This window comes from Oncorhynchus tshawytscha, unplaced genomic scaffold, assembly GCF_018296145.1.
Source record: "Oncorhynchus tshawytscha isolate Ot180627B unplaced genomic scaffold, Otsh_v2.0 Un_contig_17884_pilon_pilon, whole genome shotgun sequence".
Taxonomy (NCBI): Eukaryota; Metazoa; Chordata; class Actinopteri; order Salmoniformes; family Salmonidae; genus Oncorhynchus; species Oncorhynchus tshawytscha.
This window is the reverse complement of record NW_024608833.1, coordinates 45001-65000: the sequence shown is the minus strand read 5'-3', so window position 1 is coordinate 65000 and position 20000 is coordinate 45001. Positions and strand designations below refer to the sequence as shown.

The 20000-nt window shown below is 45.0% G+C and overlaps 1 protein-coding gene across 1 annotated transcript in view; it reads right to left on the bottom strand.

Annotated features, from left to right (window-relative positions):
- The window catches only part of LOC121843880 (ankyrin-2-like), a 70714-nt gene that overhangs the window by 19166 nt on the left and 31548 nt on the right, over positions 1–20000 (bottom strand). Inside the window, exons 3-4 of the mRNA XM_042313742.1 lie at positions 4061–4159; positions 1817–1915 (exon numbers count right to left, since the gene is read on the bottom strand). Coding sequence (XP_042169676.1) covers positions 1817–1915; positions 4061–4159 — 198 coding nt within the window. The remainder of the gene's footprint in view (positions 1–1816; positions 1916–4060; positions 4160–20000) is intronic.

Genomic DNA, 20000 nt, shown 5'->3' with positions numbered 1-20000 from the left:
TGGTGGTATTATACAGACTGGTGGTATTATACAGACTGGTGGTATTATACAGACTGGTGGTATTATACAGACTGGTGGTATTATACAGACTGGTGGTATTATACAGACTGGTGGTATTATACAGACTGGTGGTATTATACACAGACTGGTAGTATTATACAGACTGGTGGTATTATACAGACTGGTGGTATTATACAGACTGGTGGTATTATATAGACTGGTGGTATTATACTGGTGGTATTATACAGACTGGTGGTATTATACAGACTGGTGGTATTATACAGACTGGTGGTATTATACAGACTGGTGGTATTATACAGACTGGTGGTATTATACAGACTGGTGGTTTATACAGTGGAGACTGGTAGTATTATACAGACTGGTGGTATTATACAGACTGGTGGTATTATACAGACTGGTGTATTATACAGACTGGTGGTATTATACAGACTGGTGGTATTATACAGACTGGTGGTATTATACAGACTGGTGGTATTATACAGAGACTGGTATATATACAGACTGGTGGTATTATACAGACTGGTGGTATTATACAGACTGGTGGTATTATACAGACTGGTGGTATTATACAGACTGGTGGTATTATACAGACTGGTGGTATTATACAGACTGGTAGTATTATACAGACTGGTGGTATTATACAGACTGGTGGTATTATATAGACTGGTAGTATTATATAGACTGGTGGTATTATACAGACTGGTGGTATTATACAGACTGGTGGTATTATATAGACTGGTAGTATTATACAGACTGGTGGTATTATACAGACTGGTGGTATTATATAGACTGGTTGTTTTATACAGACTGGTGGTATTATACAGACTGGTGGTATTATACAGACTGGTGGTATTATACAGACTGGTGGTATTATACAGACTGGTGGTATTATACAGACTGGAGACTGGTATTATACAGACTGGTGGTATTATACAGACTGGTAGTATTATACAGACTGGTGGTATTATACAGACTGGTGGTATTATACAGACTGTGGTATTATATGGAGACTGGTAGTATTATACAGACTGGTGGTATTATACAGACTGGTGGTATTATACAGACTGGTGGTATTATACAGACTGGTGGTATTATACAGACTGGTGGTATTATACAGACTGGTGGTATTATACAGACTGGTGGTATTATACAGACTGGTGGTATTATACAGACTGGTAGTATTATACAGACTGGTGGTATTATATAGACTGGTGGTATTATACAGACTGGTGGTATGGTGGTATTATACAGACTGGTAGTATTATATAGACTGGTGGTATTATACAGACTGGTGGTATTATACAGACTGGTGGTATTATACAGACTGGTGGTATTATACAGACTGGTGGTATTATACAGACTGGTGGTATTATACAGACTGGTGGTATTATACAGACTGGTGGTATTATACAGACTGGTAGTATTATACAGACTGGTGGTATTATACAGACTGGTGGTATTATACAGACTGGTGGTATTATACAGACTGGTGGTATTATACAGACTGGTGGTATTATACAGACTGGTGGTATTATACAGACTGGTGGTATTATACAGACTGGTGGCAGAGACTGGTGTACAGACTGGTGGTATTATACAGACTGGTGGTATTATACAGACTGGTGGTATTATACAGACTGGTGGTATTATATAGTGGAGACTGGTGGTATTATATAGTGGAGACTGGTGGTATTATACAGTGGAGACTGGTGGTTTCATACAGTGTCTATGTCACTATCCCAGATGGCACTGGGGTCACAGCCTATATGAGCATCATGGAGTCTATCTATCTGACCTGTGATTGGGCGTTGATGTCGGCTCCTCTCTTCAGCAGCAGTCGAGCCACTTCCTTCTGTCCGGCCAATGAGGCGATGTGGAGGGCTGTGTTCCCTTTCTGCAGGGAGAGGAGCGTTAGGGTTGGATGGTTCAGTGTGTGTGTGTGTGTGTGTGTGTGTGTGTGTGTGTGTGTGTGTGTGTGTGTGTGTGTGTGTGTGTGTGTGTGTGGTGTGTGTGTGTGGCAGTAGGTGTGAACAGCGTAGCATCTATGCTAAGCCCTTTACCAATCCCCTGTTTAAAGGTCAGGCTGCAGCCCAGCTGTCTTTCAACTCCAGGTTAACATCTTGGTGGCACTATGTTGTCTTCTCAGATAACTCCTCAGTAACATGTCAGATAACTCCTCTATAACATGTCAGATAACTCCTCAATAACATGTCAGATAAGTCCTCACTAACATGTCAGATAAGTCCTCACTAACATGTCAGATAACTCCTCAGTATCATGTCAGATAACTCCTCAATAACATGTCAGATAACTCCTCAATAACATGTCAGATAACACCTCAGATAACACCTCAATAACATGTCAGATAATTCCTCAACAACATGTCAAATAACATTTCAGATAGCTCCTCAATAACAGGTCAGATAAGTCCTCACTAACATGTCAAAAACTACTAAATAACATGTCAGATGACTCCTCAATAACATGTCAGATAACTCCTCAATAACATGTCAGATGACTCCTCAAAAACATGTCAGATAAGTCCTCAATAACATGTCAGATAACTCCTCAATAACATGTCAGATAACTCCTCAATAACATGTCAGATAACTCCTCAATAACATGTCAGATAATTCCTCAACAACATGTCAAATAACATTTCAGATAACTCCTCAATAACATGTCAGATAAGTCCTCAATAACATGTCAGATAACTCTCAATAACATGTCAGATAACGCCTCAATAACATGCCAGATAACTCCTCAATAACATGTCAGATCACTAGAAGTGTCAGTAAAGATCTGGCTGCTAACTTATTGAGGGGTGAGAGGTGTGTGAATCAGAAGTGTGGATTAATTCAATAATAATAATAATAAGCCTATATGCCATTTAGCAGACGTTTTGTATCAAAGTGACTTACAGTAGTGTGTGCACACATTTCCGTTCGCAAGACCCCAGTGGTGATCGAATTGAGTGCAGGGTAAGGAGTGAGGGGGGTGAGAGACGAGGGGGTAAGGAGGGCGAGAGGCGAAGGGTGGTGAGAGATTCCCTGGAGGTTGTTTATGGTAGTTGGCGGCTAAAGAGCATGCCCTGTCACCTGAGAACCCCACTGGATCAGGTAACACACACCCTGCCAGGGGGACTGATATTCTGGTCTGACACTGCTATACTGTACCTCTCTCTCTAACTCTCTCTCTCTAACTCTCTCTCTCTCTCTCTGTCTCTGTACCTCTCTCTCTAACTCTCTCACTCTCTGTCTCTCTCTCTCTCTGTCTCTCTCTCTCTCTGTCTCTCTCTCTCTGTCTCTCTCTCTCTCTCTCTCAACACCCAGATGGAGTGGGATTCCTAGCAGTGATTTAGACTTTAGAGACACTGATATCCTGCTTTCATCCTCTCTCTCCCGCCATACCTCCCTCTTCTGAGTACTAGAGAGTATAAATGGCCTCTCTCCACCGTTCTCTCTCTCTCTCTCTCACTCTCCAACCATGTCTCAATTCAATTCAAAAGGCTTTATTGACATGGGAAACCTGTGTTAACGTTGCCAAAGCAAACGGAATAGACAAAAAACAAAAGTGAAATAAACAAGAGAAACATCAGTAAACATTACACTCACAAAAGTTTTCAAATAATATAGACATTATAGACATTTTAGACATTTAAAATGTTATATTATTGGCTATGTACAGTGTTGTAAACAATGTGCAAGTAGTCGAAGTATGACAGGGAAAATAAATAAACAGGTAAATACAGGCTATATTTAGAATGTTGTTTGTGTTCCACTAGTTGCCCTTTGTCATGGCAACGGGCCAAACATCTTGCTGCTGTGATTGGACACTGCGATATTATTGTCCCGGGGAGCTTAGAGGGAACATTGGTTCTGGTTATTGAGAAGTATTTTGAAAACAGATTTGTTTCAATTATTCAATTGGAATTTGGGGTTTACTTCCTGACATGTATGGTAGCGAGCTACAGTAGCTACAGCTAATTATTCAATTGGAATTTGGGGTTTACTTCCTGACATTTACTTCCTGACATTACCTTAGTAGCAGAGTCGACGGCGGAGCCTCTCTCCAGTAGTTCTTCGACCAGGTCCTCATGGCCCTCCTTAGCTGCCAGGTGCAGCGCATTCAGACCGTTCTGGAACAGAGAAACACAGGTCTCAGGTCAGATTATTAAACATAATAACTAAGGCATTCAGACCATTCTGGAACAGAGAAACACAGGTCTCAGGTCAGTGTTACAAACATAAAAACGAAGGCATTCAGACCGTTCTATGACCAGAAACACAGGTCTCAGGTCAGTGATATAAACATAAGAACTAAAAATGTAACCTTGTTCCCTTTATAGTGCACTACTTTTGACCATTCTATAACAGAGAGAGAGAGAGACAGGCCTGGAGTCAGTTGATAAACATAAGAACTAAGGCATTCAAACCATTATATAACAAGAAACACAGGTCTCAGGTCAGTGATATAAACATAAGATCCAAAATGTAACCTTGTTCCCTTTATAGTGCACTACTTTTGACCAGGGCCCCATAGGTTTCCATGTGGGAGACAACCTGAGTCAGTTAGACGGTAACAAGAGAACTGAGATATTCAGCCCGTCCCACAACAACAAACACAGGACACTTCTGTGTATTTTTTTATCATAAAGATATTTGACTGTGTTATTGTTTTTTTGGAGGAGCTTGAAGACCAATCAAAACCTTTAAAAAGTTGAAAAGGAAGTCAGTGTTTCCTGACACCGGATGTCAACAGAGTCAAACTGAATGAAGTGGACTGTTGTCTATCCCATTCAACTAGAGGAAACGATTAGACGTCCTTCTCATCTCAGCTCGTGTGTATCGGACGGTTACCTAGCAACGGGTACTTCTTAAAAACATGTCCGACATACAACATAAACAATCCCCCCCCAAAAAAGATAACAGTGTAGGATTTTTTAAATAAGTAGCACCACTCCAAACCCACACTGAGACGATCCGTTGTAAAACATAACAGGTGTATCGGACTGTTACCTAGCAACGGGTACTTCTTAAAACAGGTAAGACATACAACATAAACATAACAGGTGAGTGATTCAGCTTAAACAGCAACGAGGGAAATATCCTCTGGTCAGCTTAGATTCAACAGCTAATATAGTCCATTAGCAACACAAGGGAGATGACTCATTTGGAGATCAGTGTTTCTTACACAATAGGCATTCAGACAGACCAATGAGACAACAAGAGGAGACACAGATCTGAGGTCATTTACAAGCATAAGAACCAAGGCATTCGGATCAATGTTCAAAGGGAACACAGAGCAGGTCATGAAATTAGATAGAGCGTCAATACTGGGCTCCCGAGTGGCGCAGCGGTCTAAGGCACTGCATCTCTAGTGCTAGAGGCGTCACTACAGACACCCTGGTTCGATTCCAGGATGTATCACAACCGGCCGTGATTGGGAGACCCATAGGGCAGCGCCATCATTGTAATTAAGAATTTGTTCTTAATTAACTGACTTGCCTAGTTAAATAAAGGTTAACGTTACAACAACAACCTAACCTGTGACCCCTATGGGACTCCCAATTATGGCCGGATGTGTTACATCCTGGAATCGAACCAGGGACTGTAGTGACACCTCTTGCATAGGCTTTATTATTCAGTTTTGGATTTAAATCTCTACGTCGTCACATTTAGCCAATTCAACCTAACAGCTGTATTGCTGCAGCGTCTTTGTTGTAATTACGGCACAGATCCTGGATCAGTTGTAAACTCAACCGCGTGAGTCTTTGTTGTAATAAGGCACAGATCCTGGATCAGTTGTAAACTCAACAGCGTGAGTCTTTGTTGTAATTACGGCACAGATCCTGGATCAGTTGTAAACTCAACACCGTGAGTCTTTGTTGTAATAAGGCACAGATCCTGGATCAGTTGTAAACTCAACAGCGTGAGTCTTTGTTGTAATAAGGCACAGATCCTGGATCAGTTGTAAACTCAACAGCGTGAGTCTTTGTTGTAATTAAGGCACAGATCCTGGATCAGTTGTAAACTCAACAGCGTGAGTCTTTGTTGTAATTACGGCACAGATCCTGGATCAGTTGTAAACTCAACAGCGTGAGTCTTTGTTGTAATAAGGCACAGTTCCTGGATCAGTTGTAAACTCAACAGCGTGAGTCTTTGTTGTAATAAGGCACAGATCCTGGATCAGTTGTAAACTCAACAGAGTGAGTCTTTGTAGTAATACAGCACAGTTCCTGGATCAGTTGTAAACTCAACAGGTTTTTAACAGAGTGCCGTTTGTGATACACACAAGATGTCAACATGGCTCAGGTAGCTAGCTACATCCACTGATAACTGAAGACAAGGATAATATACGTACAGCTGTGGTAAAGGATAACACACACACACACACATCACCTCGTCCTCGTCTTCCTCCATCCTGTCATGTGTAGCCAGAGGAGCGAGAGGAATCCCAGCCCTCTCCTCCTCCTCCTTCTCCTCCTCCTCCACCTGACTATCCCTCCTTCTCCTCCACCTGACTATCTCACTTCTAATCTCTTCTCCTCTATTCTTTATCTTATCTCTCTTCTTCTTCTGGTCTGGTAATCTCTTCTTCTTCTGTTCTGGTAATCTCTTCTTCTGGTCTGGTAATCTCTTCTTCTCCTGGTCTGGTAATCTCTCCTTCTTCTGGTCTGCTACTCTCTTCTTCTTCTGGAATGGTAATCTCTCCTTCTTCTGGTCTGGTAATCTCTCCTTCTTCTGGTCTGGTAATCTCTCCTTCTTCTGGTCTGGTAATCTCTCCTTCTTCTGGTCTGCTACTCTCTTCTTCTTCTGGTCTGGTAATCTCTCCTTCTTCTGGTCTGGTAATCTCTCCTTCTTCTGGTCTGGTAAACTCTCCTTCTTCTGGTCTGGTAATCTCTCCTTCTTCTGGTCTGGTAATCTCTTCTTCTTCTGGTCTGGTAATCTCTCCTTCTTCTGGTCTGGTAATCTCTCCTTCTTCTGGTCTGCTACTCTCTTCTTCTTCTGGTCTGGTAATCTCTCCTTCTTCTGGTCTTCCAGAGGTTTGGATGTTAAGGGTCCTGTCTGCCTCCTCCTGCCCCCTGCGGGCTCTCTCAGTCGGGTTGAGAGAGGAGCTACTGTCCCTCCTGGCTGGTCCTGGAGCCTTCTATGCCACTGTAGCAAGGAGAGGTGTTCCTACCCCCTTCTGTTCATCCACCCCCCCCACACACACACTAATTCCAAAGCCCCCTCAACTTGGCAGTAGCTCGTACACACACACACCACACACACACACACAGTAACACACACGCACGTACAAACACAGCGAGTCATTCAAATGCCAAAGAGCCATGGGGTACAGGCTTTCTGCACTGTCATAGAGACTACCAAGGACAACACACATTTAGAAGCTTCTGAAAAGTCAAGGGAAAAGTAGTAGCCTGCATTCCGGACAGGGGCCATAGAGTTTGATAGAGCACACACAGTGGGTTAGAGTCGCCTGGAAAGAGGAGGTGAGTCTCAGAAAGGAGAAGACGGGCCATAGAGTTTGATAGAGCACACACAGTGTGTTAGAGTCGCCTGGAAGGAGGAGGTGAGTCTCAGAAAGGAGAACACGGGCCATAGAGTTTGATAGAGCACACACAGTGTGTTAGAGTCGCCTGGAAGGAGGAGGTGTGTCTCAGAAAGGAGATAACAGGCCATAGAGCACACACAGTGTGTTAGAGTCGCCTGGAAGGAGGAGGTGAGTCTCAGAAAGGAGAACACGGGCCATAGAGCACACACAGTGTGTTAGAGTCGCCTGGAAGGAGGAGGTGAGTCTCAGAAAGGAGAACACGGGCCATAGAGTTTGATAGAGCACACACAGTGTGTTAGAGTCGCCTGGAAAGAGGAGGTGAGTCTCAGAAAGGAGAACACGGGCCATAGAGTTTGATAGAGCACACACAGTGTGTTAGAGTCGCCTGGAAGGAGGAGGTGAGTCTCAGAAAGGAGAACACGGGCCATAGAGTTTGATAGAGCACACACAGTGTGTTAGAGTCGCCTGGAAGGAGGAGGTGAGTCTCAGAAAGGAGAACACGGGCCATAGAGTTTGATAGAGCACACACAGTGTGTTAGAGTCGCCTGGAAGGAGGAGGTGAGTCTCAGAAAGGAGAACACGGGCCATAGAGTTTGATAGAGCACACACAGTGTGTTAGAGTCGCCTGGAAAGAGGAGGTGAGTCTCAGAAAGGAGAACACGGGCCATAGAGTTTGATAGAGCACATACTTAGAAGTCTTCAAAGAGCAAAGATGAACCTCAGCTGATAACACTCTGTCAGGTCAACTCAGTCATAATCATGTGACACACTGTGCCCTTTCATTGGCCAGCAGTTCAATATCAGGTTTCAAATACCTGGTCATTTCTGTACCAGGAAATGGAGTGCAACAAAATATATCTCAGTTTCCAGGGACGGACCTGGTTGGTCCCCACTGACATAAACTTAGAAGGCAGAAATATTGTGGACAGTCCTTGGTTCAAATACTATTTCAGATATTCCAAATAATATGTGGCTGATTCATAGACACATATTAAACCCTGACTTGGACTAAAAAGCATTCTCCATGGAGATTCTCTACAGAAAGTGCTTTTAAGAACAGGGCCATGTGTAATCTGTGTCTGGGAAACTGGCCCCAAGCATTGAACAGGACCAGGACTAATCTGTGTCTGGGAAACTGGCCCCAGCATTAATAACAGGACTAATCTGTGTCTGGGGAACTGGTCCCAGCATTAAGAACAGGACTAGGACTAATCTGTGTCTGGGAAACTGGTCCCAGCATTAAGAACAGGACTAGGACTAATCTGTGTCTGGGAAACTGGCCCCAAGCATTAAGAACAGGACCAGGACTAATCTGTGTCTGGGAAACTGGGCCCAGCATTAAGAAGAGGAGTAGGACTAATCTGTGTCTGGGAAACTGGCCCCAAGCATTAAGAACAGGACCAGGACTAATCTGTGTCTGGGAAACTGGTCCCAGCATTAAGAACAGGACTAATCTGTGTCTGGGTAACTGGCCCCAGCATTAAGAAGAGGAGTAGGACTAATCTGTGTCTGGGAAACTGGCCCCAAGCATTAAGAACAGGACTAATCTGTGTCTGGGAAACTGGTCCCAGCATTAAGAACAGGACTAATCTGTGTCTGGGAAACTGGCCCCAAGCATTAAGAACAGGACTAGGACTAATCTGTGTCTGGGAAACTGGCCCCAAGCATTAAGAACAGGACCAGGACTAATCTGTGTCTGGGAAACAGGCCCCAGCATTAAGAACAGGACTAGGACTAATCTGTGTCTGGGAAACTGGCCCCAAGCATTAAGAACAGGACCAGGACTAATCTGTGTCTGGGAAACTGGTCCCAGCATTAAGAAGAGGAGTAGGACTAATCTGTGTCTGGGAAACTGGTCCCAGCATTAAGAACAGGACCAGGACTAATCTGTGTCTGGGAAACTGGCCCCAGCATTAAGAACAGGACTAGGACTAATCTGTGTCTGGGAAACTGGCCCCAAGCATTAAGAACAGGACTAATCTGTGTCTGGGAAACTGGCCCCAAGCATTAAGAACAGGACTAATCTGTGTCTGGGAAACTGGCCCCAAGCATTAAGAACAGGAGTAATCTGTGTCTGGGAAACTGGCCCCAAGCATTAAGAACAGGACTAATCTGTGTCTGGGAAACTGGCCCCAGCATTAAGAACAGGACCAGGACTAATCTGTGTCTGGGAAACTGGTCCCAGCATTAAGAACAGGACTAGGACTAATCTGTGTCTGGGAAACTGGCCCCAGCATTAAGAACAGGACTAATCTGTGTCTGGGAAACTGGTCCCAGCATTAAGAACAGGACTAATCTGTGTCTGGGAAACTGGCCCCAAGCATTAAGAACAGGACCAGGACTAATCTGTGTCTGGGAAACTGGCCCCAAGCATTAAGAACAGGACCAGGACTAATCTGTGTCTGGGAAACTGGCCCCAAGCATTAAGAACAGGACCAGGACTAATCTGTGTCTGGGAAACTGGCCCCAGCATTAAGAACAGGACTAATCTGTGTCTGGGAAACTGGCCCCAAGCATTAATAACAGGACTAGGACTAATCTGTGTCTGGGAAACTGGTCCCAGCATTAAGAACAGGACTAGGACTAATCTGTGTCTGGGAAACTGGCCCCAGCATTAAGAACAGGACTAATCTGTGTCTGGGAAACTGGTCCCAAGTATTAAGAACAGGACTAATCTGTGTCTGGGAAACTGGTCTCAGCATTAAGAACAGGACTAATCTGTGTCTGGGAAACTGGCCCTCAGCATTAAGAACAGGACTAATCTGTGTCTGGGAAACAGGCCCCAAGCATTAAGAACAGGACCAGGACTAATCTGTGTCTGGGAAACTGGCCCCAAGCATTAAGAACAGGACTAATCTGTGTCTGGGAAACTGGTCTCAAGCATTAAGAACAGGACTAATCTGTGTCTGGGAAACTGGCCCCAGCATTAAGAACAGGACTAATCTGTGTCTGGGAAACTGGTCCCAAGCATTAAGAACAGGACTAATCTGTGTCTGGGAAACTGGTCCCAGCATTAAGAACAGGACTAGGACTAATCTGTGTCTGGGAAACTGGTCTCAGCATTAAGAACAGGACTAATCTGTGTCTGGGAAACTGGTCCCAAGCATTAAGAACAGGACTAATCTGTGTCTGGGAAACTGGCCCCCAGCATTAAGAACAGGACTAATCTGTGTCTGGGAAACAGGCCCCAAGCATTAAGAACAGGACCAGGACTAATCTGTGTCTGGGAAACTGGCCCCAAGCATTAAGAACAGGACTAATCTGTGTCTGGGAAACTGGCCCCAAGCATTAAGAACAGGATTAATCTGTGTCTGGGAAACTGGTCCCAGCATTAAGAACAGGACCAGGACTAATCTGTGTCTGGGAAACGTGCCCCAGCATTAAGAACAGGACTAATCTGTGTCTGGGAAACTGGTCCCAGCATTAAGAACAGGACCAGGACTAATCTGTGTTTGGGAAACAGGCCCCAAGCATTAAGAACAGGACCAGGACTAATCTGTGTCTGGGAAACTGGCCCCAAGCATTAAGAACAGGACTAATCTGTGTCTGGGAAACTGGCCCCAAGCATTAAGAACAGGAGTAATCTGTGTCTGGGAAACTGGTCCCAGCATTAAGAACAGGACCAGGACTAATCTGTGTCTGGGAAACGTGCCCCAGCATTAAGAACAGGACTAATCTGTGTCTGGGAAACTGGTCCCAGCATTAAGAACAGGACTAATCTGTGTCTGGGAAACTGGCCCCAAGCATTAAGAACAGAACCAGGACTAATCTGTGTCTGGGAAACTGGCCCCAGCATTAAGAACAGGACCAGGACTAATCTGTGTCTGGGAAACTGGTCCCAGCATTAAGAAAAGGACTAATCTGTGTCTGGGAAACTGGTCCCAAGCATTAAGAACAGGACTAATCTGTGTCTGGGAAACTGGTCCCAGCATTAAGAACAGGACTAATCTGTGTCTGGGAAACTGGCCCCAAGCATTAAGAACAGGACTAATCTGTGTCTGGGAAACTGGCCCCAAGCATTAAGAACAGGACTAATCTGTGTCTGGGAAACTGGTCCCAGCATTAAGAACAGGACCAGGACTAATCTGTGTCTGGGAAACTGGCCCCAAGCATTAAGAATAGGACTAATCTGTGTCTGGGAAACTGGCCCCAAGCATTAAGAATAGGACTAATCTGTGTCTGGGAAACTGGCCCCAAGCATTAAGAATAGGACTAATCTGTGTCTGGGAAACTGGCCCCAAGCATTAAGAACAGGACTAATCTGTGTCTGGGAAACTGGCCCCAAGCATTAAGAACAGGACCAGGACTAATCTGTGTCTGGGAAACTGGCCCCAAGCATTAAGAATAGGACTAATCTGTGTCTGGGAAACTGGCCCCAAGCATTAAGAACATGACTAATCTGTGTCTGGGAAACTGGCCCCAAGCATTAAGAACAGGACCAGGACTAATCTGTGTCTGGGAAACTGGCCCCAGCATTAAGAACAGGACTAATCTGTGTCTGGGAAACTGGCCCCAAGCATTAAGAACAGGACTAATCTATGTCTGGGAAACTGGCCCCAAGCATTAAGAACAGGACTAATCTGTGTCTGGGAAACTGGTCCCAAGCAATAAGAAGAGGACCAGGACTAATCTGTGTCTGGGAAACTGGTCCCAAGCATTAAGAACAGGACCAGGACTAATCTGTGTCTGGGAAACTGGTCCCAAGCATTAAGAACAGGACCAGGACTAATCTGTGTCTGGGAAACTGGCCCCAAGCATTAAGAACAGGACCAGGACTAATCTGTGTCTGGGAAACTGGCCCCAGCATTAAGAACAGGACTAATCTGTGTCTGGGAAACTGGCACCAGCATTAATAACAGGACCAGGACTAATCTGTGTCTGGGAAACTGGCCCCAGCATTAATAACAGGACCAGGACTAATCTGTGTCTGGGAAACTGGCCCCAAGCATTAAGAACAGGACTAATCTGTGTCTGGGAAACTGGTCCCAGCATTAAGAACAGGACCGGGACTAATCTGTGTCTGGGAAACTGGCCCCAGCATTAAGAACAGGACCAGGACTAATCTGTGTCTGGGAAACAGGCCCCAGCATTAAGAACAGGACCAGGACTAATCTGTGTCTGGGAAACTGGTCCCAAGCATTAAGAACAGGACTAATCTGTGTCTGGGAAACTGGCCCCAAGCATTAAGAACAGGACCAGGACTAATCTGTGTCTGGGAAACTGGTCCCAGCATTAAGAACAGGACCAGGACTAATCTGTGTCTGGGAAACTGGCCCCAAGCATTAAGAACAGGACTAATCTGTGTCCGGGAAACTGGCCCCAGCATTAAGAACAGGACCAGGACTAATCTGTGTCTGGGAAACTGGCCCCAAGCATTAAGAACAGGACCAGGACTAATCTGTGTCTGGGAAACTGGTCCCAAGCATTAAGAACAGGACTAATCTGTGTCTGGGAAACTGGTCCCAGCATTAAGAACAGGACTAATCTGTGTCTGGGAAACTGGCCCCAAGCATTAAGAACAGGAGTAGGACTAATCTGTGTCTGGGAAACTGGCCCCAGCATTAAGAACAGGACTAGGACTAATCTCTGTCTGGGAAACTGGCCCCAGCATTAAGAACAGGACTAGGACTAATCTGTGTCTGGGAAACTGGCCCCAGCATTAAGAACAGGACCAGGACTAATCTGTGTCTGGGAAACTGGTCTCAGCATTAAGAACAGGACCAGGACGAATCTGTGTCTGGGAAACTGGTCTCAGCATTAAGAACAGGACCAGGACTAATCTGTGTCTGGGAAACTGGCCCCAAGCATTAAGAACAGGACTAATCTGTGTCTGGGAAACTGGCCCCAAGCATTAAGAATAGGACTAATCTGTGTCTGGGAAACTGGCCCCAAGCATTAAGAATAGGACTAATCTGTGTCTGGGAAACTGGCCCCAAGCATTAAGAACAGGACTAATCTGTGTCTGGGAAACTGGCCCCAAGCATTAAGAACAGGACCAGGACTAATCTGTGTCTGGGAAACTGGCCCCAAGCATTAAGAATAGGACTAATCTGTGTCTGGGAAACTGGCCCCAAGCATTAAGAATAGGACTAATCTGTGTCTGGGAAACTGGCCCCAAGCATTAAGAATAGGACTAATCTGTGTCTGGGAAACTGGCCCCAAGCATTAAGAACAGGACTAATCTGTGTCTGGGAAACTGGCCCCAAGCATTAAGAACAGGACCAGGGCTAATCTGTGTCTGGGAAACTGGCCCCAAGCATTAAGAATAGGACTAATCTGTGTCTGGGAAACTGGCCCCAAGCATTAAGAACATGACTAATCTGTGTCTGGGAAACTGGCCCCAAGCATTAAGAACAGGACCAGGACTAATCTGTGTCTGGGAAACTGGCCCCAGCATTAAGAACAGGACTAATCTGTGTCTGGGAAACTGGCCCCAAGCATTAAGAACAGGACTAATCTATGTCTGGGAAACTGGCCCCAAGCATTAAGAACAGGACTAATCTGTGTCTGGGAAACTGGCCCCAAGCAATAAGAAGAGGACCAGGACTAATCTGTGTCTGGGAAACTGGTCCCAAGCATTAAGAACAGGACCAGGACTAATCTGTGTCTGGGAAACTGGTCCCAAGCATTAAGAACAGGACCAGGACTAATCTGTGTCTGGGAAACTGGCCCCAAGCATTAAGAACAGGACCAGGACTAATCTGTGTCTGGGAAACTGGCCCCAGCATTAAGAACAGGACTAATCTGTGTCTGGGAAACTGGCACCAGCATTAATAACAGGACCAGAACTAATCTGTGTCTGGGAAACTGGCCCCAGCATTAATAACAGGACCAGGACTAATCTGTGTCTGGGAAACTGGCCCCAAGCATTAAGAACAGGACTAATCTGTGTCTGGGAAACTGGCCCCAGCATTAAGAACAGGACTAATCTGTGTCTGGGAAACTGTCCCCAGCATTAAGAACAGGACTAATCTGTGTCTGGGAAACTGGTCCCAGCATTAAGAACAGGACCGGGACTAATCTGTGTCTGGGAAACAGGCCCCAGCATTAAGAACAGGACCAGGACTAATCTGTGTCTGGGAAACTGGTCCCAAGCATTAAGAACAGGACTAATCTGTGTCTGGGAAACTGGCCCCAAGCATTAAGAACAGGACCAGGACTAATCTGTGTCTGGGAAACTGGTCCCAGCATTAAGAACAGGACCAGGACTAATCTGTGTCTGGGAAACTGGCCCCAAGCATTAAGAACAGGACTAATCTGTGTCTGGGAAACTGGCCCCAGCATTAAGAACAGGACCAGGACTAATCTGTGTCTGGGAAACTGGCCCCAAGCATTAAGAACAGGACCAGGACTAATCTGTGTCTGGGAAACTGGTCCCAGCATTAAGAACAGGACTAATCTGTGTCTGGGAAACTGGCCCCAAGCATTAAGAACAGGAGTAGGACTAATCTGTGTCTGGGAAACTGGCCCCAGAATTAAGAACAGGACTAGGACTAATCTCTGTCTGGGAAACTGGCCCCAGCATTAAGAACAGGACTAGGACTAATCTGTGTCTGGGAAACTGGTCCTAGCATTAAGAACAGGACTAGGACTAATCTGGGTCTGGGAAACTGGTCCCAGCATTAAGAACAGGACTAATCTGTGTGGAACCAATTGAACCACAATAACACCTTATGGAACCAATAGAACCACTATAACACCCTATGGAACCAATAGAACCACTATAACACCCTATGGAACCAATAGAACCACTATAACATCCTATGGAACCAATAGAACCACTATAACACCCTATGCCAGTAGTTTTATAAACCAATGGAATGGGGGGTCCCCTGCCCTATGGAACCAATAGAACCACTATAACACCCTATGCCAGTGGTTTAATAAACCAATGGAATGGGGGTCCCCTGCCCTATGGAACCAATATAACCACTATAACATCCTATGGAACCAATAGAACCACTATAACACCCCATGGAACCAATAGAACCACTATAACATCCTATGGAACCAATATAACCACTATAACATCCTATGGAACCAATAGAACCACTATAACATCCTATGGAACCAATATAACCACTATAACACCCTATGGAACCAATATAACCACTATAACATCCTATGGAACCAATATAACCACTATAACATCCTATGGAACCAATAGAACCACTATAACATCCTATGGAACCAATATAACCACTATAACACCCTATGGAACCAATATAACCACTATAACATCCTATGGAACCAATATAACCACTATAACATCCTATGGAACCAATAGAACCACTATAACATCCTATGGAACCAATATAACCACTATAACACCCTATGGAACCAATATAACCACTATAACATCCTATGGAACCAATAGAACCACTATAACATCCTATGGAACCAATATAACCACTATAACACCCTATGGAACCAATATAACCACTATAACATCCTATGGAACCAATAGAACCACTATAACATCCTATGGAACCAATATAACCACTATAACACCCTATGCCAGTAGTTTTATAAACCAATGGAATGGGGGTCCCCTGCCCTATGGAACCACTATAACACCCTATGCCAGTAGTTTTATAAACCAATGGAATGGGGGTCCCCTGCAATATGGAACCAATAGAATCAGGTATATCAGTGACCTCTCTAACACACAGACTTCTCTAACACACAGAGAGACTTCTCTAACACACAGAGTCCTCTCTAACAGACAGAATCCTCTAACACACAGACCTCTCTAACACACAGAGATCCTCTCTAACACACAGAGACCTCTCTAACACACACAGAGACCTCTCTAACACACAGCCCTCTCTAACACACAGACCTCTCTAACACACAGAGACCTCTCTAACACACACAAAGAGTCCTCTCTAACACACAGAGTCCTCTAACACACAGAGACCTCTCTAACACACAGAGACCTCTCTAACACACAGAGAGACCTCTCTACACACAGAGAGACCTCTAACACACAGGAGACCTCTCTAACACACAGAGACCTCTCTAACACACAGAGACCTCTCTAACACACAGAGACCTCTCTAACACACAGAGAGACCTCTCTAACACACAGGGAGACCTCTCTAACACACAGAGAGACCTCTAACACACAGAGAGACCTCTCTAACACACAGAGAGACCTCTAACACACAGGAGACCTCTCTAACACACAGAGAGACCTCTCTAACACACAGAGATACCTCTCTAACACACAGGAGACCTCTCTAACACACAGACCTCTCTAATACACAGAGAGACCTCTCTAACACACAGAGAGACCTCTCTAACAGACAGAATCCTCTCTAACACACAGAGACCTCTCTAACACACAGAGGCCTCTCTGATACACACAGCAACCTCTCTAACACACAGACCTCTCTAACACACAGAGAGACCTCTCTAACACACACAGAAACCTCTCTAACACACACAGAGACCTCTCTAATACACACAGAGACCTCTCTAACACACACAGAGACCTCTCTAACACACCGATACCTCTCTAACAAACACAGAGACCTCTCTAACACACAGATACCTCTCTAATACACACAGAGACCTTTCTAACACACAGAGACCTCTCTAATACACACAGAGACCTCTCTAATACACACAGAGACCTCTCTAACACACCGATACCTCTCTAACAAACACAGAGACCTCTCTAACACACAGATACCTCTCTAACACACACACACACACAGGGCACACACACCAGACTTAATCCCGGTGAACTGTGAGAGAGGGACAAACAGATCCCTGTATCCATCTCACCACCTGGCTTATTCATTTAGCTAATGTACTAGCCTACAGCACACACACACACACACACACACACACACACACACACACACACACACACAGACAGACAGACACAGACACAGACACAGACACAGACACAGACACAGACACAGACACAGACACAGACACAGACACAGACACAGACACAGACACACACAGACACAGACACACACACACACACACACACACACACACACACACACACACACACACACACACACACAGAGACACACACACACACACACACACACACACACACACACAGACACAGACACACACACACACACACACAGACACACACACACACACACACACACACACAGGTGATCTCTGATCCTTTGACCGAGCAGATCACATGGCAGGCTGGCTTGACCAAGCAGCACGATATGTCTACCTACTACCGGCAGGCCGAGAGATTATGGTAACAACCCTCCTTGGTTCCAGGTAAAACCCCTCTTTGCTTTGAAAAAGGGTTCTACCTGGAACCAAAAAGGGGTTCTCCTATGGGGACAACAGAACCCTTTAGGGGTGTTAAGAGTGTACCACACACACACACACACACACACACACACACACACACACACACACACATCAACTGCAGGGTACAGTTGGTCCTGTACTGAATAACAATGTAGTTTGGGTGGCGCAGTGGTCTAGGGCACAGTGCTATCTGTGCCACCAGAGACTCTGGGTTTGAGCCCAGGCTCTGTCGCAGCCGGCCGCGACCGGGAGGTCCATGGGGTGACGCACAATTGGCCTAGCGTCGTCCGGGATTAGAAAGGGGGCAACAACAAAAAAAAAAAGCTTTGTAGTTTGACGATAATGAACGTTTTCTGATTGACTGATGAAACAGAGGCTAAATGGGTCCCAAATGGCACCCTATTCCCTATATCGTGCACTACTGATGACCAGGGCCCTATGGCACCCTATTCCCTATATAGTGCACTACTTATGACCAGGGCCCTATGGCACCCTATTCCCTATATAGTGCACTACTTATCACCAGGGCCCTATGGCGCCCTATTCCCTATTTAGTGCACTACTTATGACCAGGGCCCTATGGCACCCTATTCCCTATTTAGTGCACTACTTATGACCAGGGCCCATAGAGAGAAGGATGCCATTCAGGACGAGGACAGAATGTGAAGGAAGGTGGGAGAAAAGACAGTAAGAGGGGAAGAGGGACAAATAAAAGACAGTAAGAGGGGAAGAGGGACAAATAAAAGACAGTAAGAGGGGAAGAGAGGAAGAGGGGAAGAGGGACAAATAAAAGACAGTAAGAGGGGAAGAGGGACAAATAAAAGACTGTAAGAGGGGAAGAGGGGCAAATAAAAGACTGTAAGAGGGGAAGAGGGGCAAATAAAAGACTGTAAGAGGGAAGAGGGGCAAATAAAAGACTGTAAGAGGGGAAGAGAGGAAGAGGGGAAGAGGGACAAATAAAAGACAGTAAGAGGGGAAGAGGGACAAATAAAAGACAGTAAGAGGGGAAGAGAGGAAGAGGGACAAATAAAAGACAGTAAGAGAGGAAGAGGGACAAATAAAAGACAGTAAGAGGGGAAGAGGGACAAATAAAAGACAGGAAGAGGGGAAGAGGGACAAATAAAAGACAGTAAGAGAGGAATAGGGACAAATAAAAGACAGTAAGAGGGGAAGAGGGACAAATAAAAGACAGTAAGAGAGGAAGAGGGACAAATAAAAGACAGTAAGAGGGGAAGAGGGACAAATAAAAGACAGGAAGAGGGGAAGAGGGACAAATAAAAGACAGTAAGAGAGGAATAGGGACAAATAAAAGACAGTAAGAGGGGAAGAGGGGAAGAGGGACAAATAAAAGACAGTAAGAGGGGAAGAGGGGAAGAGGGACAAATAAAAGACAGTAAGAGAGGAAGAGGGACAAATAAAAGACAGTAAGAGGGGAAGAGGGACAAATAAAAGACAGTAAGAGAGGAAGAGGGACAAATAAAAGACAGTAAGAGGGGAAGAGGGACAAATAAAAGAAGAGTAAGACAGGAGGGAAGAGGGACAAATAAAAGACAGTAAGAGGGGAAGAGGGACAAATAAAAGACAGTAAGAGTAAGGGAGACAGTAAGAGGGGAAGAGGGACAAATAAAAGACAGTAAGAGATGAAGAGGGACAAATAAAAGACAGTAAGAGGGGAAGAGGGACAAATAAAAGACAGGAAGAGGGACAAATAAAAGAAGAGGGACAAATAAAAGACAGTAAGAGGGAATAGGGACAAATAAAAGACAGTAAGAGGGGAAGAGGGGAAGAGGGACAAATAAAAGACAGTAAGAGGGGAAGAGGGGAAGAGGGACAAATAAAAGACAGTAAGAGAGGAATAGGGACAAATAAAAGACAGTAAGAGGGGAAGAGGGGAAGAGGGACAAATAAAAGACAGTAAGAGAGGAATAGGGACAAATAAAAGACAGTAAGAGGGGAAGAGGGGAAGAGGGACAAATAAAAGACAGTAAGAGGGGAAGAGGGGAAGAGGGACAAATAAAAGACAGTAAGAGGGAAGAGGGGAAGAGGGACAAATAAAAGACAGTAAGAGGGGAAGAGGGACAAATAAAAGACAGTAAGAGGGGAAGAGGGACAAATAAAAGACA